This window comes from Galleria mellonella, unplaced genomic scaffold (genome assembly GCF_026898425.1).
Source record: "Galleria mellonella isolate WM207_F2 unplaced genomic scaffold, CSIRO_AGI_GalMel_v1 utg158, whole genome shotgun sequence".
In the NCBI taxonomy this organism is placed as follows: domain Eukaryota; kingdom Metazoa; phylum Arthropoda; class Insecta; order Lepidoptera; family Pyralidae; genus Galleria; species Galleria mellonella.
The window spans coordinates 1,569,652-1,593,575 of NW_026442003.1; the positions used below are offsets into that span (position 1 = coordinate 1,569,652).

Consider the following 23,924-nt stretch of genomic DNA (forward strand, 5'->3'; position numbering starts at 1 on the left):
GGCAGCCCTACATATGAAAAACAACCTTAGCATGCTTAATTTTAAGTTTTTTTCAATAAAATCTGTATTATTTTGGTGTATTATTACAGATTTATGCGGTTCGTTTTTGCTGAGGTGTTACGCGTGCAACGCCGCGGTATGCGGCTACAAGCGGACGGCGGGACCAGTAATAATTATTACATCGTGCCCACTATCAAATGTGAGTTACACGGCTGTTCATATAAGCAACTTTATATATATATTTATACCACTGAGGTGGCAAACAAGGATACGGCCCACTTGATGGTAAGCGGTTACCGTAGCCTATGAACACCTGCAATACCAGAGGTATTACGCGCGCGTTGCCGACCCTGAAGAAACCTCTTGTCCCCCCTTTTGAAGAACCCCACGCTGTAGTCTCTTGGGAAAAATATATTACTATATAAAGCAGACCTCTAGTCCGACGACGCGAGGCGGGTGTGTAATATAGTCGGATATAGATCATAACCCACCACCAGAGGGAGACTTTGTACAAAAGTCGACCCTCTCGTCGTACCTCTGTCCCATTCGTGTTTATACCGTGAAGCAGTTGTGTTTGCATGGCTGTGTTTCGGTTTGAAGGGTGGGATATGACGTGAATTTACTAGGTACAGAGGAATAACACCTGAGTCCTCAGGAATGGCAACGCATGGGGGGTATCATGGGCGAAACAATATACTCTGTTATGTCCACGGTACAGCTCATGTCTATAGGCGACGGTTGCCACTTCCCATCAGGTGGGCCGTCAGCTTGTTTGTCATTCTAAGTTGTATAAAAAAAACCCTTGTTTGCATAATGGTGGAAATTTCCATCATAACATTGAACGCCCAAAAATTATATAAAAGAACAAGTTCATTTTAAAATGATCGTGTATGGATGCCTTTTTAATGTCTATTGCCGAAAAAAAAAACATAGCTGTCAAATTTATTTCTTTAACCATTTTTCCTTTAATTTTGAACATGAATTATATCACCTTGATTTGTTTCACCAATAAAAAAATCATGAAGAAGGATTAATGTAAAGTTAAATCATGGTATGGTGATGATGATGAGAGAAATGGTTAGTCAATTAGCTCATTAATAAATCCAATATCGTTACAGCGACAAAAGAAGACGGCTCCGTTCACATAGACATCGACTGGTCATTCCTGGAGCTGATCTACCAGCACACGGAGCAGAAGGAGCACGCGGAAATAGAGAAGCCGCTGTTGTTCCCCGAGAAAGAGGGGGACGGCAAGAGCGGCGAGAAAGAGAGGGACGGCGAGAAAGGTGAGTTGTAAAGCGCTTTTATACAATGTGTAATGTAGCTATACACCTTCAGGTCGACCACCACGCGGATCCCCCTGGAAAACATCATGGTTAATTCTTGTCGAATTCATCGCGGTGGGCCAACTGACCTGCTTTCATTCTCACCTATTATCCGTCATTGGCCAGTGTATACCGATAGCGCAGGTGGGGTTACCATTCCATTATCACCCATTAAAAAAAATTGTGATATAAGAGAGAGAACGATTACTTGAATGACAAGCGTGCATGGTGTTAGTGGATCATGCACGGGCTTTTAACGACCATGTAATTTTAGACATAGTACATTTAAATAAATACACATAATGTTAACAGAGATTTGAAAGAGTAACTGTTGAGCTTCTAGCGGGCTCTTCTTGACAGATAACAACTTTACGAACCCTGCAGTAGATTAAAAAAAAAATAACGATTTAAAAGTATTTGTAAACAAGTATATTTTTTGAATTAAGATGATTTGAAAGATGCTAAGAGTGAGAAAGAGATGGCAGCAGAGAATGAATGTATCGAATGTTTATGCACTTTGTAATTGTAAGATAGACAGACTGCGAGATCTGTGAGAGAGAGAAGGACGAGGGGAAAGGTGAGTTTATCCAACTTGTAATGGTAAGAGAAAGACAGCGAGATCTGTGAGAGAGAGAAGGACGAGGGGAAAGGTGAGTTTATCCAACTTGTAATGGTAAGAGAAAAAGATGGCGAGATCTGTGAGAGAGAGAAGGACGAGGGGAAAGGTGAGTTTATCCAACTTGTAATGGTAAGAGAAAAAGATGGCGAGATCTGTGAGAGAGAGAGAAGAACGAGGGGAAAGGTGAGTTTATCCAACTTGTAATGGTAAGAGAAAAAGATGGCGAGATCTGTAAGAGAGAGAGAGAAGAACGAGGGGAAAGGTGAGTTTATCCAACTTGTAATGGTAAGAGAAAGAGATGGCGAGATCTGTGAGAGAAGGACGGGGAGAATATTGTGTTTGTGCAGCGTGTAACAAATATAAAGGAAATACAATTTAATTTAGAACGTCCTTTTTTTGAAATCTGTCGAAAAACCGTTTTATATATCTTTAAAAAGAGCTGATGGCCTCATATTACTTGAACAGATCATCATAGATTGCTAGCAACTATCTTTCAAACAAAAAAGGCATTATAATTGGTCTATTCGTTTAGGAGTTACGATGCCACAGACAGACACGGACATGTCAAACTGATAACACTCCTTTTTTGCGTCGGTGGTTAAAAGTTACTATTCGAAAAATGATTATCATTACGTTTACATGAATATAATTTTTTTTTTTATTTTTATTTTTAAAAGTCAAGAAGATGGACAATCCACTGCTGAAACCCGGCGAGGTGTTCCACTTCGACCCCGAGAAGTACAAGGAAGCCGTGGTGACACCGTGGTACAGGAATCAAGATCAGCCGCAGGTATGGCCAGCATACAACTATATATATTTTATACCACTGAGGTGGCAAACAAGCATACGGCCCACCTGATGGTAAGTGGTTACCGTAGTTTATGAACACCTGCAATATTAGAGGTATCACGCGCGCGTTGCCGACCCTGCAGAAACCTCTTTACCCCCTTTTGAAGAACCCCACGCTGTAGTCTCTTGGGAAAACCTCGGCAGGGAGCTCATTCCGTAACCTGAGTGTTCGTGGGAGAAAACATCTCTGCAAATATCCATTCAAATCTTGTAATGTATGGGTATTTTGATAACCACATAGGTATTATAGCGGACGATATTGTCAAATATTTTATATTTATATATATATATATATATATATATATATATATTTTTTTTTTTACATGTAAAATAATAGGATTCATGAGTGTATATTCGAAACAGTTCTTCCTGGTGGCAGAGATCTGCTGGAACTTGAACCCCGACTCGGCGTTCCCGTCGGCGACGCACGCCAGCTTCCGCGACTACTACAGCAGCAAATACGGCGTGACCTTGACCCAGAGCGACCAGCCGCTGCTCGACGTGGACCACACGAGCGCCAGGCTCAACCTTTTAACTCCTAGGTAGGTTTCAAATTATTATAAGGAGTACAAAAGTATGTAGTGACCTTGACCTTGACATTAGCTTTTCGTTGTCACGACCCGGAATAAAGGTGTGACCTGGACTTGGATTTATTAATTGTAATATAATGTGGGGACTAAATACAGTTTAACATTTGCATACCTCTACGGGGTGCTGCATGCTATGTACCTACGTATATATGTAACTTCTTTTTGTACCATGTAGCGAGCTAATAAATATGATTTGATTTGACTCCGCCGCGGGTTGTAGTTAATATAAAGTAAATTTTTCTCAAACATGCTTGGAAATGTGAGCATTATTTTGACAATCTTCTTACGAGATAAATCAAAATTGCCGTACTGACCAGATACACGCGGGCAGCGGCCGGCAAAAGTTGTATGAAAATCCATATCTGTCGTGTTTTGCGGCCAGATAAATTACTATGTAAACTCATATCTGTCTTGTAATTTAAAAATGGAATGACCTTTTACTTCGAAACATGACTACCAAGGAGGTGACTAATAAAAGATTTTATTTAAATTTCGAACTGGCTTGTAAATAGAAAGCTGTTTATTGAGAAAAAAAAAACAAAGGAACATTATGGCGCGTGAAAAATTATTATTGTTCGTTATTCGTCATTGAACTTAAAAAGTAAAATTGTGTTTTTGATTTCCGCGCATTGTTTGAGAAAAGTACTATACAAGCCTTGGCCACAATTAGGCATTGATGGATTCACGTATGTGTGCCTCGGCTACGCCTCGGCCCACATTTGCACGTTCGTCCATCAATGCCTCAGTTGCTGGCCGCTGCAGTAATGTACTCTAATTTCACTTATTTAAGTAATTTTATTGACCAATTTAAAATATGGTACAAAAGGCGGTCTTAATGCTAGTAGCATTCTCTACCAGTTAATTTTTGGGATGTATTTTATTATTGGAAAAGGTAAAGAAAATAATGGGTATATTTAAAAAATGCAACATAAAAATTGTAATAACATAAAATAATATATAGACAAGTCGTGTGGTCCCGGCATAGAATCGAGTCGTTTGCTTGGCTACCTCTGTCCCATTCGTGTTTCAACCGTAAAACAGTTGTATTCGCATGGCTGTGTTTCAGTTTGAAGGGTGGGATATGGCAGTGAATTTACTGGGTACAGAGGAATAATACCCGTATGACCTCAGGAATGGCAACGTATGGGGGCTATCATGGGTGAAACAGTATATTCTGTTATGTCCACGGTACTGCTCATGTCTGTAGGCGACGGTTGCCACTTGACGGTTCCACCAGGTGGGCCGTCAGCTTGTTTGCCATTGTGAGTTGTATAAAACAAAATGTTTGTCCCGTGATCAGGTACGTGAACCGCAAGGGCGTGGCGCTGCCGGTGTCGTCGGAGCGTACGCGGCGTGCCAAGCGCGACCGCCTCGACCAGAAGCAGATCCTCGTGCCGGAGCTCAGCCGCCGCCACCCCTTCGCCGCGCCGCTCTGGTTCGCCGCCGTCGCGCTGCCCTGCGTGCTATACAGGTGTGGCTTGACACGTTGCTAGCAATACCTGTCAGGTTCATCTCGACGTTAGCCCACCTGGACACCGTCGTGTTGTATTCCAGGTGTATTCGTCACGATGGACCAACTGACCTGGCTTTTCATCCTCACCTATCAACCCTCACTGGTAAAAAAAAAAACACTCACTAGTGTGTGTTGGGGGAAGGGATTGTTAGTTAGGGAGAGATTAGTCCCTATCAATATACCCGATCAGGTCGACCTCCACGTGGTTCCCCCTGGAAACCATTGTGACTAATTTATCATTGAACTTGTCACAATGAAATAGCGCAGGCGGAATTACCATTCCGTTATCATCCACCAAAAAATACCCTCACTGGTGGAAGGAAAGGGATTGTTAGTAATGAGATCTTATAGCTCTATTACTAGCAATATACCCTGTCAGGTCGACCTCCACGTGGTCCCCCCTGGAAACCATCGTGGCTAATTCTAGTTGAATTCGTCAGGATGAGCTAACTGACCTGCTTTCATCCTCATTAATCATCTATCACTGGTGGCCCGCCATTAACGCGGGTGGGGTTACCATACCATTATCACGCATTAAAAAAACTACCCAAAGGTTGTCTGGAAGAGATTGCTTAGCAATAAGACCGCCTTTTGTACTAAACTATACTTATTGAAATTCCTTCAACAAGTCCTGTAATATTGGCGTTATAAAGTGTTAAATAAATAAATAAATACTTAAGCAAACAACTTTCATACAAAATTGCATGGTGACACGGTATGGTGTATCTGGTCTCCAGGATCAACGCCCTCCTCATAGCGGACGAGATCAGACGCGCGGTGGCGATAGACGTGGGGCTTGGCATACCCAAGATAGATGACGACAAATACCCGGGCTTCCAGTGGCCACCGTTGGACTTCGGATGGAGTCTTGCTGAGGTGATGACACTATTTTTTTTTATACCACAACTAACTGCATACGGCGGCTTCGTTTATGATCGTATTGTGATTTTAAGTCCTAACTACTATTATAAATGTGAAAGTGAGTTTGTTTGTTACCTTATATCATACCTTATCACCAGAGGGAGATTTTGTACAAAAGTCGATTGCTTGGGTACCTCTGTCCCATTCGTGTTTCAACCGGGAAGCAGTTGTGTTTGCATGGCTGTGTTTCGGTTTGAAGGGTGGGATATGGCGGTGAATTTACTGGGTACAGAGGAATAACACCTGAGTCCTCAGGAATGGCAACGCATGGGGGGTATCATGGGCGAAACAGTATACTCTGTTATGTCCATGGTACTGCTCATGTCTATAGGCGACGGTTACCACTTTCCATCAGGTGGGCCGTGGGCTTGTTTGCTATTCTAAGTTGTATAAAAAAACAAAACACTATAATGGCTTAACCAATGACTATTTATTTATCTGTGTAAGTAGATAGTACCAGAGGGAGACTTTTGCGAATGGGACAGAGGTACCATTGTAAACAAATTTTGTACAAAGTCATTATAAACTGAAATTGTGTGTGTTCTAGGTACTAAATGCAGATTCAGAGAAGAGTGAAAAGAAGACAGATGAAGAAGATACAGCGCTGAAAGAAGAAACGAAAACAGAAGAATCAAAGTAAGTTTTTATCTAACTTCAAATTCAAAAAGTGTTGTTCCAAACTGATTTTTTTTATACAACTTAGAATGGCAAACAAGCTGACGGCCCACCTGATGGAAAGTGGTAACCGTCGCCTATAGACATGAGCAGTACCATGGACATAACAGAGTATACTGTTTCGCCCATGATACCCCCCATGCGTTGCCATTCCTGAGGACTCAGGTGTTATTCCTCTGTACCCAGTAAATTCACGCCATATCCCACCCTTCAAACCGAAACACAGCCATGCAAAAACAACTGCTTCACGGTTGAAACACGAATGTGACAGAGGTGGCCAAGCAAACGACTTTTGTACAAATTCTCCCTCTGGTAATTTTATTTATTAAGATTTTTGATGTTTTTAGATAAAAAAAAATATTGTAACTAAAGATACATTGCCATTATATCAGCCGTTAATTGCCCTCTGCTGAACATAGGCCTTTCCCCATAAACGGAGTGTTTGGAGTAGTTGCCACGCTTGGCAGGCGGTTTGACAACTGCAGTTTTTGCTTTGGTGATGTTTTAAGAGGGACGCTGCTGCCCATCCCTCGATGAGCATGGGTACCATTTAAATCGTCATATTATATCAATAAAATGTCGTTTATATTTTGCAGCGTAAAAGAAGAGAGGGAGAACAGTACAGAAGATCACAGCACAGAGGAGCCTAAAGAGAAGACAGCTAACGACATATTACAAGAGAAGGAAGACGCCGAGAATGTGAGTTGGTTTTGTTTTATTTTACAACTAGCTGTTGCCTGCGACTTCGTCCGCGTTTCCGTCATTTTTCGTAAAATAAGTAGCCTATGTCCTTCCTAACGGTTCAGTGGTTTTGATGTAACAGACAAATTTCCCTTCACTGCTCTGCTCCTATTGATCGTAGCGTGATGAAAAGTATACTATAACCTGCCCAGGAGTATGAAGAATAATTGTACCGAGTATCGTTAAAATCCGTCTAGTAGTTTTTGTTTCTATGACGAACATACAGACAGACAAAAATGTAACTGATTGCATTTTTGGCATCAGTATGGATCACTAATCACCCGCTGATAGTTATTTTTTCATGTACAGAATTGACCTCTCTACAGATTTATTATAAGTATAGATTTGTATTTACCCGCGCAAGTCGCGGGATAAATCAAAATTGCCGTACTGGCCAGATACATGCGGGCAGCGGCCGGCAAAAGTTGTATGAAAATCCATATCTGTCGTGTTTTGCGGCCAGATAAATTACTATGTAAACTCATATCTGTCCTGTAATTTAAAAATGGAATGACCTTTTACTTCGAAACATGGCTACCAAGGAGGTAACTAATAAAAGGTTTTATTTAAATTTCGAACTGGCTTGCAAATAGAAAGTTGTTTATTAAAAAAAAAAAAAACCAAGGAACATTATGGCGTGTGAAAAATTATTATTGTTCATTGAACTTAAAAAGTAAAATTGTGTATTTGATTTCCGCGCATTGTTTGAGAAAAGTACTATACAAGCCTTGGCCACAACTAGGCATTGATGGACTCACGTATGTGTGCCTCGGCTACGCCTCGGCCCACATTTGCACGTTCGTCCATCAATGCCTTAGTTGCTGGCCGCTGCAGTAATGTACTATTGTTTATTGTTAAAGTGTGTGGTCGAATTGGGAATAGATTAATATTGTTTGTCTTTGATATTATTTGTCTATAGTCTTACTGAATGTCTAACATATTATATATGTATAATATCAACATATCAGCCTTAAACTGTCCACTGCTGAACACAAACCTCCCCCCAAGGGGGCTTAATCAGTAATTACCACGCTTGACAGACGGTTTTTTTTTGATGAGTGAAAATGGTATGGTAGCCCCGTCTGCGCTAACGGAATACGCTGGTGGAGCACCAGTGAAGGGTGATAGATGAGAATGAAAACAGGCCGGTTAGCCCATCATGATGAATTCGTCAGGAATTAACCGTGATAGTTTCCAGGGAGAATCGCGTGGTTGAACTAGTTGGGTATATTGCTAGCAATGGGATTCTCAGTCTCCATTACTAACAATCCCTTTCCCCCCTGGCAGACGGGTTAGACCCGTAGTTAGGTTTTAAAGATGTTTTAAGAGGGACGCTGCTGTCCATCCCTCGTCCTCTCTTAGTCGATTCTTATAATTTAAATTAATTATAATCGATTTTGGACCACCTAATTTAAGTTTATTTTACGGGAAAAAGGAGGGGGGTGCTGGCTACTTAAAAAAAGGTTTTTTTTGTACAACTTAGAATGGCAAACAAGCTGACGGCCCACCTGATGGAAAGTGGTAACCGTCGCCTATAGACATGAGCAGTACCATGGAATGGCAACGCATATACCCCCCATGCGTTGCCATCCCTGAGGACTCGGGTGTTATTCCTCTGTACCCAGTAAATTCACGCCATATCCCACCCTTCAAACCGAAACACAGCCATGCAAACACATCATAATTATAGTCTCTAAGAGTTGTCTTTGTAAAGCTTCGCTCGCATTCTTTGGTGGGCGTGGTCCATTCGTCCCCTCTTCTAAATACGCCTGTGATAATTGCCCTTTAGACATTCGAGATCGGCATGTGGAGTAACGAGATGGCGTCCAACATCCAAACTACTGAGTACAACGAGTACCTGGAGCCTCTGCCTTCGAACCTGACGCTGTGCACCTCCGCATCTGGTGAGTACCAAAGGGAGACTTTGTACAGAAGTCGATTGTTTGGGTACCTCTGTCCCATTCGTGTTTCAACCGTAAAGCAGTTGTGTTTGCATGGCTGTGTTTCGGTTTGAAGGGTGCGATATGGCGTGAATTTACTGGGTACGGAGGAATAATATCTGAGTCCTCAGGAATGGCAACGCATGGGGGGTATCATGGGTGAAACAGTATACTCTGTTATGTCCATGGTACTGCTCATGTCTATAGGCGACGGTTACTACTTTCCATCAGGTGGGCCGTCAGCTTGTTTGCCATTCTAAGTTGTGTAAAAAAAAAGAGTACAAGATATGAGTGAGTAATATACAGGGTGTAAAGGACATTTTGACAAAAACTGAAACAGTGAATTCAGATCCATTATATTTGAACTGAAACCCAGTGGCATTTCTTTTCGGAAAATTTCAAATTTTTTTTTATATTTAAAATTATGTAATCTATGATATTATGTCATAATATAAAGAAATAATCATATTTTATAGTGAAATATGTACTAGGAAATAGCAAAAAACAGCAATGTAATATTCGTTTTAAAATGGTACAGCGACGCGCGGTATCAGCTGTGTAAGGTCAATGACACGAGCGCACGAAAACTACTTACGAAGAAGCGCCATTGACCGTGCGGTGTATCAATATATTGTAGCTACAATATCTATGTATTTGCCCATTGTCGGTTTGCCGTGTGATCTCGGCAGATAATAGGCCTCTATTTCTTTCCAGTTAGTGTCATAAGTGGTAAGTAAGGAAACTTAATGGTCGAGGGCAGCGCCAGCAGCGTCCCTCTAAAAACTTCAACAAAACTTAGTATAAACTTATGTTAAATTGTTGGATTGCAGGTGGCGTGGACTGGACCGAGAGGACCAAGAGGCAGTTCAACCCCACCCGTCCCCTGTCTGTGGCAGACAGCGATTGTTCCTACATGTCCAGGTAAAATTATTTTCAACCGACTTGAAAAAGAAGGCTATATTTTTTATGTATTATTATTAGTGATGATTATTTATTATTATTAATCAGGCTTCGCCGATATATATATCACGATAAATATCAATTGATTTTTTCCTGTCTTCTGAACTAAAAATTTTGGAGATTAATATTTTACCCTGGCAACACGTAGCGGAAAACTACAATTCAGAATAATCTAGATTGTTTCCCAAAATGGCGACCTCATAAAAATAATAATATTATTATAATAATAGGTACTTGTTTTTTTTTATTGTTCATTAATAAAATATTTCTCCAATAAACACTAAGTAATTCTTTTGTTAAAAGTTTTTTTTTTTTTTTTAAATAATAAATGGAGTAATAATTTGATACTTATTTTATTTTACAAATCCTTTTAACATTTTTAAGCGTGTAATCCCCTTACAGAACGAAATCCGCTTCTTTTTCTTAGCCGGGATATATATCTGATATATATATAAAAATCGGATTTTATCGAACTCTGTTATTAATGTTATTATACATGTCCTCTTGGTGTGCTTTAGTAAATAAATAAATAATTAAACTCAAGTTTAACTTTATTCAAATAACCTAGTGTATTTAAATCGGCTATACCCTTTTGGATGTAACAAATGGTATCTATATTTTTTCTTTCGCAGCGAATTCGACACGGACGAGACGGATTCTGACGTCAGCGATGAAAATGACGGATCTTACCTCAGTGAGTACACAGAGTTCAGACTGATCGATCTCTTACTGTGAAGTCAATTTGTTTATACATTTATAACTAGTGAATCGCCCCGGTTTTGCACGGGTACGTACATAGAAAGATTAATTGGTATTTTATGTTAGCTTTAATAGATACATTTTGTATATTTCTGTCTACATTATTGTAATTTTCATAAGGATCTCAAATTTCTTTAAAAATAATACCCAGTCCATGATACTCTATGTCCAACTATTTTTATTAGTTATGTCACAATGATCGCTTTTTAAAATGTTGTAAAAAAATGTCCACCCGTGCGAAGCCGGGACGAGCCGCTAGTATATACTGTACTATTGTTAATTTCTACATACTATTTTTCTTTTAAAATAATTATTCATTCATACCAGAGGGAGACTTTGTACAAAAGTCGATTGCTTGGGTACCTCTGTCCCATTCGTGTTTCTACCGTGAAACAGTTGTGTTTGCATGGCTGTGTTTCGGTTTGAAGGGTGGGATATGGCGTGAATTTACAGGGTTACAGAGGAATAACACCTGAGTCCTCAGGAATGGCAACGCATGGGGGGTATCATGGGCGAAACAGTACACTCTGTTATGTCCACGGTACCGCTCATGTGTATAGGCGACGGTTACCACTTTACATCAGGTGGGCCGTCAGCTTGTTTGCCATTCTAAGTTGTATAAAAAAATAAAATATGAAAAAAAAAATTCATGAAATTTAATTATTTTAAATAAATACTAGTTTATGCAGCGTGAACTTTTTGTTTGAACATAGTAACACGTTATACTCGCTTTTATTGCAAATTTACGGACAATATTGAACACGTGTCTATCGAAAATTAAACTTTTTTTTACGGTAAGATGGACAGACAATGTTTTAAATATAGTAAATATATAAATAAATAATAAATATGTTTATTATTCGATTTTAGGTCCAATGAGCTACCGGATAGAGTACAAAACGGCCCACGAGGCGGAAGCGTTCGACGTGGAACGTAAGAAGGTGAACCCCGCACCGCTCCCTGATGCAGAGGACGACGCGGCCGACAGGGAGGCTCACGATGCACTGGTGCGGGTCGGGAATGCACCGAAGGAGGTAAGTGGCGAGTTGTGATGAGTTGTGATGTCGGTGGTGAGTTGTGAAGTTAGTGGTAACTTCACTAGTGAGTTGTGATGTCGGTGGTGAGTTGTGAAGTTAGTGGTAATTTTACTAGTGAGTTGTGATGTTGGTGGTGAGTTGTGAAGTTTGTGATGACTTCACTGGTTAGTTGTAATTTTGATAGTAAGTTGTGAAATTTGTGGTGACTTCACTGGTGAGTTGTGATGTTGTGATACTACAAAAATAAAATAAATAAATGTGAATACGCTAATCAGACACAAATTACAAATTGACGTCTTGCTCAGATAGAAGTCTGAATAAACATAAAATCATCTATCTATCTCTCTCGCTCCCATTACAATACCTGAAAGGTGCATATGTGTTAATTTGTACTATATTTGACTGTGTAGTATGAATTCAAATCAAAGTAATGTAATAAATAAATAAAATAAATATATTTTTGTCCGCAGTACATAGAAAAGTTCCATCGAGCAGTCGCTTCCCACGAAAAGGAGATAGTGGACAGAGGGTACCTAATAAAACACGACGAGCCAATAAAAACTATACTGCCAGAGAACAACACGCAAAAAGTCGCAACCGCCGACGAGAAGGACGCGTCGAAACTTCTAGAAATGTTCCCTTACAGCAGCGACAAGATTGAATTCACCGATGGACAGATAAACGTCGAGAGCGTCGAAAAAAATAAGAGATTCCTATTGGCCGAATTGAAAAAGAGCTTGTCTACGGACGAGGTTAAAAAGTTGAAGTGTTTCTCTATGGTCGACGTTGATATAGACTCGGAGGATTACGTCAACGAGAAGGTGGTGAACGTAGGCTTCGATACGAAGGAGAGTTACGTGGAGAGGATCAGCAAATGGGACAGTGTGAAGGAGTTCAAGCCTTATTTCGAAGAGGGCAGGGCGCAAAGTGGGAAGCCGTTCGATTTTGACTACCAGCCCGAGTTGGAAGGACATCCGGGTCCAAGTCCTAGCGTTATTCTGCAGGTTAGTATTTTTGAATATTACTAGCGATCTACCCGGGTTCGCACGGGTGTCTACCCGTCTATTTAGATAGAAATATAAATTATTTATTTACTTTTTATTGCACCATATATGTATAAGGTTGTCAAATATCTCCTTTTGCTTTTTGGCTCTTTGTTCAATGCTTTATAAAAAGTGTTATAGTGATAGGATTTAGTTTAAATATGCGCCGTTTTGTTCGATAATCTGTTTTCATGTAGACGGTAACTTCATAATACCCCCCTCGTAGAAGCCCTCCTCCTTATTTGCGAAGAACTCGGACAGCCACTTTTCACAAGCTTCTTTTGAGTTCAACTTTACACCACCAAGGGCGTTCGCCATGGACAGGAACAGGTGGTAATCACTTGGCACTATGTCCGGGCTATATGGTGGATGCGATAAAACCTATCCGAGCTTCCGTAGCTTCTGACGAGTCATCAACGAAGTGTGTGGTCTGGCGTTGTCCTGGTGGAACACTATACCCTTCCTGTTGGCCAATTCTGGACGCTTCTGGTTGATCGCCTGCTTCAAGCGGTCCAGTTGTTCGCAGTAAATGGTAGAATTAAGTATCTGGCCATATGGGAGCAGCTCACATAGTGAATGATTCCCTTCTAATCCTAATATTTAGTCATTAGTCATTTATCTATATTTGTTTCGATCAGACGGTTTTTTCGATATTATAAATTAGATAATTATAAGTTAATATATTCATTATTGGGCCAATCCATAGATACTGTATTTATTTATTTATAAAAGATACAGCAACAGTATGTTCACAATAATTAAACAGACTAGGTGCAATGTTATAAGTAAGTAAGTAATGAAAAAAAAATAACTATTCAAAAATGCTTAAATCTAAGTCTACTTGAATAAAAATATACTATATACCTACTGTAACTAATATCGTTATTATAAAACTGTAATTGTAATATTGTTATATATTACTTAGGCATACGGAGGGTAGGGTAATACGGATACCGATCCGATAACTATATATTGGGTTTCCTCTGGACATTGATGGCGGAAGGGCATCACCCATTCTAATATCGCCCATATCGGTCGGATATCTATTTTCGAATATGTTAAAAGTCTGTTATCCAATATTATTTTTTGGATAACAGACTTTTAACATATTCGTTATTGGATCAATATATATATATATTGTAACTGAAATATATAGTTATCGCTGTATATCACTTAGACCGTTAATTTTGCATTACCAGGCATTGACAATGTCGAATGCGAATGACGGCATCAACCTGGAACGTCTGGAGACCATCGGAGACAGCTTCTTGAAGTTTGCCATCACGGCATACCTATACTGTGCCCACCCCACAGTGCACGAGGGGAAGCTCAGCCATATGAGAAGTAAGCAGGTGCGTTACATACTATTTTTATGCACTTGATTGTAGTTTTTTAACAAAGGGAGACTGTAAAAGTCGTTTGCTTGGGTACTTATGTCCCATTCGTGTTTCTACCGTGAAGCAGTTGTGTTTGCATGGCTGTGTTTCGGTTTGAAGGGTGGGATATCGCAGTGAATTTACAGGGTACAGAGGAATAACACCTGAGTCCTCTGGAATGGCAACGCATGGGTGGTATCATGGATGAAACAGTATACCCTGTTATGTCCATGGCACTGCACATGTCTATAGGTGACGGTTACCACTTTCCATCAGGTGGGCCGTCAGCTATATATATATATAACTCTCGTTGCAGGTGTCGAATTTGAACCTGTACCGGCTGGGTCGCTGCCGGCGGCTGGGTGCTCGCATGATCGCGAGCAAGTTCGAGCCGCACGACAACTGGCTGCCGCCCTGCCACCGCCCGCCGCCCACGCTGCATCACCACCATCACCAACAGGCAAGCTGTTCTTTGAACCACTTAATACGAGGGGTTTTCTGTGAAATGAGCTCAACTGGCACACTGATGCATGCACTGAATTCGAATATGTATACAATAAATATACATTGGGGGGAAAGGGATTGTTAGTAATGGAGACTGAGAATCCTATTGCTAGCAATATACCCAACCAGGTCGACCTCCTCGCGGTTCCCCCTGGAAACTATCATGGTTAATTCCTGATGAATTCATCATGATGGGCTAACTGGCCTGTTTTCGTTCTCATCTATCACCCTTCACTGGTACTTCGGCAGCGTATCCCGTTAGCGCAGGCGGGGTTACCATACAATTTTCATCTATTAAAAAAATACTATCTTGTAACGAACTAAGAAGAATTTGTACTATGCGTCCTATCCTATAACCATTTTGTTAAAAAGTTCGGCAACCAAACTGCACATTAGGGTCCGACAAGAAATCCAATAATTTGTCTGAAGATGCCTCGTTTAAAGGCGAAACATGTGTCGCAAAACGTGCGCGAACAAAATGCCAATCGGAGATTGATGGGTAATATTGAAGGCGGTGTTAGCTATCAATATCTGACCGCCATTTCGTTCACGCACGTTGTGTGACACGTGTTTTAAAGAAGGTTGGAATGTTGTGGTACTTCTGATAGTAATAGTGGTGGTCAGTCTTCGAGTGTTGGCAGTCACACACATACTAACGGTAGCGGAATTAAACAAAATAATTCTAAACAAGTAACCAGTGATATGGACTACCTCAAGTTAGCACCTAGTTCAGTAAAACGTTTTAAAAACATAGTATTTCCTAAGAAATTAAAAGTACCCGTAACCGGCGAGCGTGTATGACAAGATTGATGAATGTGCAAGAAGCGAAAGAGGTCTGTTTGAATCGAAGCATTTGGCGTTCCATTGTTTCTGCCTACCCTAATGGGAGACAGGCGTGACAGATATGTATGTATGTATGTATGTATGTATTTCCTAAGAAACTTATTAGGTAAAATTTCGGTGTCGTCATAAGGAGGATTTATGTTTACAGGGCGATTCACAGGAGCAAGCTGCCCCGGAGCAACCGTCCGACGCGTCCGGTTGCTTCATACCGTACAACCTGATCACTCAGCACAGTATACCAGGTATGCAACCAAGATGTGTCACAGTATATCGCTAACAATCATATAGTTTATAATATTAAAGTTTTGCCTAGTACTTCCAGCATAGACTGGGTCACTCATTCCATTCCTGTATGTGCCATAAGAGTATTGTGTTTGCATGGGTGGGATATGGCAGTGAATTTACATGGTACAGAGGAATAACACCTGAGTCCTCAGGCATGGCAACGCATGGGGGGTATCATGGGCGATACAGTATACTCTGTTGTGTCCATGGTACTGCTCATGTCTATAGGCGACGGTTACCATTTTCCATCAGGTGGGCCGTCAGCTTGTTTGCCATTCTAAGTTGTATGAAAAAAAAGAGGGGATTAAGGGAATGGTTGAGGGATGGCCAGCAGCGTGCCTCTTAAAATATTACGAAAGCCTGGCTGTGATTGCCAATCCAATAGCGTGATAAGTGTGATAGCTCCTGGAAAAAATACTCCAATAAGAGGAGGCTTATGTTCAACAGTGGAAAGTTAATTAATGATATTGTGATAATGTTTTTTTTTATACCACTGAAGTGGCAAACAAGCATACGGCCCACCTGATGGTAAGCGGTTAACGTAGCCTATGAACGCCTGCAATACCAGAGGTATTACGCGCGCGTTGCCGACCCTGAAGAACCCTCTTTACCCCCCTTTTGAAGAACCCCATGCTGTGGTAGGTAAAACCTCGGCAGGGAGCCCATTCCATAACCTGATTGCTAGCAATTTGGCTACTAACCTCCATTACTAACAATCCCTCCTTCTTTCTCTCCTTTGTAAGCGTGGATACCAACTTTTTGTCATACATAATAATTGGAGATTGTTTACCACAAAAAAAAACTACTTCAGTTGTGGCAAAACCAATTTTTACAAAATCTAGATTAATTGAAAAAAAGTTAACAAAATTTCTGTAAGACCCATCTGTAAGTATGTCCTTTCCTATAGTCTGTGCCCTCTTCCATCCCATATAATACAATGCATGTATTACAAATTTCATAGCGATCGGTAAGGCCGTTAAGTTGTTTTAAAGTAACAGACACACTTTCACATTTATTAGCAAAGATTTCCAAAAAACCGCTGTCCATTTGCAGATAAATCTATTGCGGACTGCGTGGAAGCGCTAATAGGTGCTTACTTGCTGGAGTGCGGCCCCCGGGGGGCGCTGCTGTTCATGTCGTGGCTGGGCATCCGCGTGCTGCCCCGCCACGACATACCGCTGCCGGAAGGCCATCCCTACTGCACTCCTCGACCAGAGGGCGCCACCGCGCAGGTAACCATTTAATCTGGATCATACAGGGTGGAAAGGGATTGTTAGCAATGGAGTTTAATAGTCCCATTGCTAGCAATATGCCCTATTAAGTCGATCTCCACGTGGCTCTGGAAACCATCGTGAACAATTCTTGTTGAATCCGTCACGATGGGCTAACTGACCTGCTTCATCCTCACCTATCATTCTTCACTGGTGCCCCGCCGGTGTATACTGATAGCGCGGGTGGGGTTACCATTCCATTATCACCCATTAAAAAAACTGGATTATACACAGTTAAGCTAATTTCATAATAATTGTCTATATTCTATACTAGTTGTATCCCGCGGCTTCTTCCGTGTGAATCAACAAAGTATCCCTAACATAAATATCATTAAAATTCCTTCAGTAGTTTTTGTGTGAAAGAGTAACAAACATTGTTTTTATTATATCAATTTATTACATTCATTAGACACATAAAAATTGCCGCGTGGTCCCGGCATAGAATGGGCCACCTGTTCCTTTCCCGTGGGTGTCGTAAGAGGCGACTAAGGGAGCTTAATGCTTGAGGGATGGGAAACAGCATCCATCATCTTTTTTTTTCGTTTTGTTGCTTTTTTATTTTCATTCTTTTATCTCTTTTACTGTGTATTATGTGTATGATTGTATTGTAATTTGTGTGCTGTAAGTAATGTAAATAAATTATCTATCTATCTTTTTTTTTTTATAAAACTTAGAATGGCAAACAAGCTGACGGCCCACCTGATGGAAAGTGGTAACCGTCGCCTATAGACATGAGCAGTGCCATGGACATAACAGAGTATACTGTTTCGCACATGATACCCTCCTGCGTTGCCATTTCTAAAGACTCAGGTGTTATTCCTCTGTACCCAGTAAATTCACGCCATATCCCACCCTTCAAACCGAAACACAGCCATGCAAACACAACTGCTTCACGGTTGAAACACGAACGGGACAGAGGTACCCAAGCAATCGACTTTTGTACAAAGTCTCCCTCTGGTATCTATCATCCCTTTTAAAATATCCTCAAAAACCACACTGCGGTAGTCGACTCGTCTACCATGCGTGGCAACCACTGTTAAAACCCTCCTTTATGGGGGAGACTATTTCCAGTTATTTTAAATTGCGACTTGACCTTTTAATATCGTCATAGTCGTAGAATAGTTGTATTGTTATTGTATTATTATTGTACATATCTATATGGGTATATCTTGTCTGTTAAGTGTATGTATGTATGTGTGTGTATGTGTATGTATGTGTGTGTGTATCTGTGTATATGTATGTATGTGTGTGTATATATATATATGCGTATGTTTGCTGTCGTCGTTCGTGATGTCACGTATGGGCACCACAGAATATCAGCGCTGTAGCAATTAAATCGCTGCAGCACATGCTGAGTGGTGACCACGTTGGCAATAATAAATGTAATGTTTTTTTTTTTAATTCATAATTTATGTAACTTTTTGTTGTTGTCAATAAAAGTTTTCTTTCTTCCTTTCTTTCAATACTGACGGATCTTTATATGTAATCTTTGTCAGATCCGTCAGTATTCTACGACTGTGACGATATGATGTTTGTTACAGAAACCCCAACCGCGGCCTTCCCCCAAACAGTGCTACGACTCCTCAGAGTCCGACACGGAGTTCTCGTCAGACGAGGAGTGTGAGCAGCAGCAGGAACAGGAGCTGGTGCCGGAGGACTGGAGCTGGCCGGGACGACCGGTGGGCTCGCTCAGGCCTTACAAGGACGAGCAGGGCAGGTGGATGCAGGTACGGTACTGGACGAGGATCGTGAGCGGCAGCAGCCCTCCGCGTGAGCGAGATAAAAACAGTCTATGTCCTTTTCCATCCCATAATCCAACTTTTAACTTTCACTCCAGTCCAGTTTCAAAATTAATTAAAAAAAAAATCTTAATTGAGAAGTATAAGTTAGATGTTCCAGCAAGTTACCTCTCTGTTCCTTTTGTCTGCTAGATAGACTGTCATATCTGTCTGTTTACTGTATGGATAATCTGGTAGTATTGTTTCATTGTTACCCTATTCCCTTTGGTCGCAACAGAATATCAGCGCTCTGCTCTTTTGAGGGCGAAGCAATAAACTGAGTTGTGGCCATTTTGCATTGTTATGGCACACGCAGAAAAGGAAAAATTGTACTTGACTTTATGTATTTATTTTTTTCAAATAATTTATGTTATCTCGCTTTTTATGTATATCTGTATATGTTGTAATTCGTGTGCTGTAAGTAATGCAAATACATTATCTATCTATCTTATCTGTCTGTATAGTAAAATTCATCAAAATTGGTGCAGCGATTTAGATGTGAAAGGTAACAGAGTTACTTTTACATTTATAATATTAGTATAAGCTTTCTCCCGGAGACCTTCAAGTTCCTGGAATGAGATCCCTGTTGAGGTTTTCCTCTAGAGACTACAGTATGGGGGTTCTTCAAAACGGGTGTAATAAGGTTTCTTCAAGGTCGGCGACGCGCACGTGACACGCCTAGTGTCGCAGGCGTCCATAGGCTACAGTGACCGTTTACCATCACACGGGCTGTATGCTTGTTTACCAACTTTGCGGTATAAAATAATTAAAGATTGTGTCCCACAAACAAAAACTGATGGTCTGTATTACTAACAATCTCTTCCCCCCCCCCTTCTAAATCGGTTTACAACTGAAGGAGTTATAAGATAATAAACATAAAAAAAACATACAATCGAATTGAAAACCTTTTTTTTTGGAGTCGGTTAAGAAAAGAGGAAGAGAAATGTTGAAGGTATTTTGTTTCAGCCAATATTCGGCGAGCTGAAGGCGCCGCCGTCGCCTCTGCTGCGCTACATTGAAGATCCCGAGGGAGAACTGGAACAAATGCTCTCCGGTAAGCTCTTTACACAGGATGTAGTCAAAGTTGATGGCATCTTTTAAGTGGTCTACCAGTGAAACTGAACAATTTCGCTAAAATAACACTGGTTGATATGATATACAACAAAGAAATTGCATTAAAATCGGTCTATCCCTTAGAGAGCTATGATGTCACAGATACGCACATAGACACGTTACACTTCTAATTATAACACTCCACTTGTTGACAGATACTTTCTTCTTGGTAGATCACTTCTCGTTGACAGTTCCCTTCTCTTTTTTGACAGATCCCCACTCTTTCATGATAGATCTCTCCTTCTTGATAGATCTCTCCTTCTTCTTGACAGATCCCTACTCCTTTTTGATAGATCTCTCCTCTTTCTTCATAGATCTCTACTCCTTCTTGACAGATCTCTCCTCCTTAACAGATCTCTACTCCTTCTTGACAGATCTCCCCTCCTTCTTGACAGATCTCTCCTTCTTGATAGATCCTTACTCCTTTTTGGCAGATCCCTCCTTGAAAGTTCCCTCCTTTTTGACAGATCCCCTGCTTGACGGATCTCCTTCTTGATAGATCCCCTCCTTTTTGACAAATTCCCTCCCCTTTGACAGATCTTCTTGACAGATACCTTCTTTTTTGACAGATCCCTTGGTGGGTGGGGTGGGGCCTTTTGGGGAGATCTCTCCTCCTTTATGACAAATTCCTCTTCCTCTACAGAGTCATCCCTGTTGACAGATAAATCCACCCTTATTATAACAACACTTTGTTAAATGAAAATTGTAAATCCTCTTAAATGTTGGAATCGACTAATGTATATGAAATGAGCTATGAAAATACACAAAGCGAAAGATGTATGTATGAAGGCATTGAAGAACATCCAGTTTTCTCTGCCTACCCCGCATGAGACTCGGCGTGAAGATAGACCATGTTTGTCCAGGATACGACGCCCTGGAGAGGACCCTCCAGTACCGCTTCAAGGACCGCTCGCTGCTGCTGCAAGCGCTGACCCACGCCTCCCACAACAGTAACAGGCTCACGGATTGCTACCAGCGGCTCGAGTTCCTCGGCGACGCCATATTGGGTGAGTCCTCCGCTTTGTATTTAAACTTTATTGACCAAAAGAGAATATGGTACAACAGGCGGACTCGATGCTAGTAGCGTTCTCTACCAGTCGACCTTTGTGGTGAACAGTGGATCACGGACGCGGTACTACATTACTAGGATAGGTGAAGAGAATAACAACAAATATATATATATATATATATATATATATATATATATATATATATATATATATATATATATATATATATATATATATATATATATAATAACGCCAAGAATGTACGTAAAATAATGAAATAGGAGGCCCACTTAAGTGTCAATTGAAGAGGGACTTTTTTGGTCCATGTTTATAAACAAGTGCTGTATAAAAAAAAATGTATTGGAACATAGGACATTTTATTTTTATTTTATCAAGTATATAATATTGTACAAAAATATATAATTTTACATGCAGCAAGGTCTTAGTTTTTTAATAATTGAAAAATAAAAGGTAATTTATAGGTGACCCCATTTTTATTTCTCATAGAACAGTTGCAATGCAATTCGAGTCGAGTGTAGTGTAAGAAATTACACAAGGAATCTAGTTGAAATATGAATCTAATCTGAATTTTGTATAATTCCAAATAGATTTCGGTAAAATCAGGTTTTTTAAACCTATACGCTAAATATACCTAGTCTGTGTGTAAAGTCCGCTCACGGGACGCCACAGATGTGGATTTTCCACCATTTTGCATGACATAGTTTATTTATTTATTTATTTAAGGAACACCAACAGCATATTGCATTATAACATATAGGTATAACAAACATTAAATATAATACAATATTAATGCACACGCCTATTATAGGTATTCACAGCATTCACTTTAACATAATTATACAGTGTAAGAAAATTAAGTAAATAACAAAAATAAACATGTAATCCAAGTTTTTTTTTTTTTATACAACTTAAAATAGCAAACAAGCTGACGGCCCACCTGATGGAAAGTGGTAACCGTCGCCTATAGACATGAGCTGTACCATGGACATAACAGAGTATACTGTTTTGCCCATGATACCCCCCATGCGTTGTCATTCCTGAGGACTCAGGTGTTATTCCTCTGTACCCAGTAAATTCACGCCATATCCCACCTTTCAAACCGAAACACAGCCATGCAAACACAACTGCTTCACGGTAGAAACATGAGTGGGACAGAGGTACCCAAGCAATCGACTTTTGTACAAAGTCTCCCTCTGGTAAAAGTTGTGAGCAATATCAGAAAATAAGATTATGAGTGAATTAAATTGAAAAAAAAAATATTAAAAAGATTGTTGAAAGTATATGTAATTGTTGTACATGTGTACGCAGACTACCTGATCACCCGGCACTTATACGAGGACGCCCGCCGCCATTCGCCGGGCGCGCTCACCGACCTGCGGTCAGCGCTTGTCAACAACACTATATTCGCCGCGCTCGCCGCCCGACACTCCTTCCACAAGTAACTTTCTTTTTTAGCTATCAATCACCTACTACCATTTCGTCCACGCACGTTGTGCGACACTTGTTTCAAAGAAGGTTATCAACACACTGACCGCCTTGTCAGTCACGGTGACTGACACTGCAATACTCCAATGTGGCTAGGCGACGTGTATTTCTTTTTCCGTTGGCGCTTTGTCAGTCGCATGTGACTGACAATAAAAATCCTTATAATTTTCCTCAAAAATGCATAAAAGTAAATTAAATAATCATATTTCTACATATTTTTTTTATACAACTTAGAATGGCAAACAAGCTGACGGCCCACCTGATAGAAAGTGGTAACCGTCGCCTATACACATGAGCAGTACCATGGACATAACAGAGTATACTGTTTCGCCCATGATACCCCCCATGCGTTGCCATTCCTGAGGACTCAGGTGTCATTCCTCTGTATAAAATAACACCCTATCAGGTTGACCTCCACCTGGTCCGCCCTGAAAACCATCGTGGTTAATTCTAGTGGAATTTGTCACGATGGGCTAACTGGCCTGCTTTCATCGTCGCCTATCATCCCGCACTGGTGATACGCCGGGCGGGGTTACCATTCTATTATCACCCAATAAAAAAAATCCCTTCTTTTCCCGTGGATGTTGTAAGAGCCGACTAAGGGAGAGCGAGTGATGGGCATCAGCGTCCTTCTTAAAACATCTCTAAAAGCCTAACTGTGGTTGCCAATCCGCCTGCCAAGCGTGACAATTACTGGCAAACCCCCCCAAGGGGGAGGCTTATGTTCAGCAGTGGACAGTTAAAGGCTGACATGATGATGAATGAAGTATCTGTTATAGATTTACATATTATTTAAAAAATCTACTTTTGTAGGTATTTCCGTCACATGTCGCCGGGACTGAACGAAGTGCTCACGAAATATGTCAAAATACAAGAGGAGAATGGTCATTCTATTAGTGAAGAGGTATGTTCATCAATGTATAGCTTAATTTATTACGAAGCGGTGAACTGTAATAAGGTGATGAAATGATGTAGACACGGAATTTAGTAGCGAAGAATAGTACATTACTGCAGCGGCCAGCAACTGAGGCGTTGATGGACGAACGTGCAAATGTGGGCCGAGGCCTAGCCGAGGCACACATACGTGAGTCCATCAATGACTAGTCGTGGTCAAGGCTTGTATAGTACTTTTCTCAAACAATGCGCGGAAATCAAAAACACAATTTTACTTTTTTAGTTCAATGACTAATAACAAACAATAATAATTTTTCATGCGTCATAATATTCCTTTGTTTTTTTTTTCAATAAACAGCTTTGTATTTGCAA

At 40.6% G+C, this 23,924-nt stretch overlaps 1 protein-coding gene across 4 annotated transcripts in view; it reads left to right on the top strand.

The window, feature by feature from the left end:
- Positions 1–23,924, top strand: part of LOC113514929 (endoribonuclease Dcr-1) — a 74,044-nt gene that overhangs the window by 45,714 nt on the left and 4,406 nt on the right. For 3 of the 4 annotated variants that reach the window (XM_052892430.1, XM_052892431.1, XM_052892428.1), the window contains exons 19-40: positions 90–199; positions 1,119–1,286; positions 2,622–2,734; positions 3,157–3,335; positions 4,684–4,854; positions 5,634–5,772; positions 6,365–6,453; positions 7,089–7,191; positions 9,023–9,137; positions 10,004–10,094; positions 10,766–10,827; positions 11,763–11,926; positions 12,400–12,933; positions 14,172–14,324; positions 14,665–14,808; positions 15,844–15,937; positions 17,034–17,212; positions 18,793–18,978; positions 19,996–20,083; positions 21,006–21,149; positions 22,482–22,611; positions 23,472–23,562. In XM_052892430.1, coding sequence (XP_052748390.1) covers positions 90–199; positions 1,119–1,286; positions 2,622–2,734; positions 3,157–3,335; positions 4,684–4,854; positions 5,634–5,772; positions 6,365–6,453; positions 7,089–7,191; positions 9,023–9,137; positions 10,004–10,094; positions 10,766–10,827; positions 11,763–11,926; positions 12,400–12,933; positions 14,172–14,324; positions 14,665–14,808; positions 15,844–15,937; positions 17,034–17,212; positions 18,793–18,978; positions 19,996–20,083; positions 21,006–21,149; positions 22,482–22,611; positions 23,472–23,562 — 3,247 coding nt within the window. Of the gene's footprint in view, positions 1–89; positions 200–1,118; positions 1,287–2,621; positions 2,735–3,156; positions 3,336–4,683; positions 4,855–5,633; positions 5,773–6,364; positions 6,454–7,088; positions 7,192–9,022; positions 9,138–10,003; positions 10,095–10,765; positions 10,828–11,762; positions 11,927–12,399; positions 12,934–14,171; positions 14,325–14,664; positions 14,809–15,843; positions 15,938–17,033; positions 17,213–18,792; positions 18,979–19,995; positions 20,084–21,005; positions 21,150–22,481; positions 22,612–23,471; positions 23,563–23,924 lie in introns of those variants that run through there. The other variant, XM_052892432.1, reaches the window with a different exon arrangement.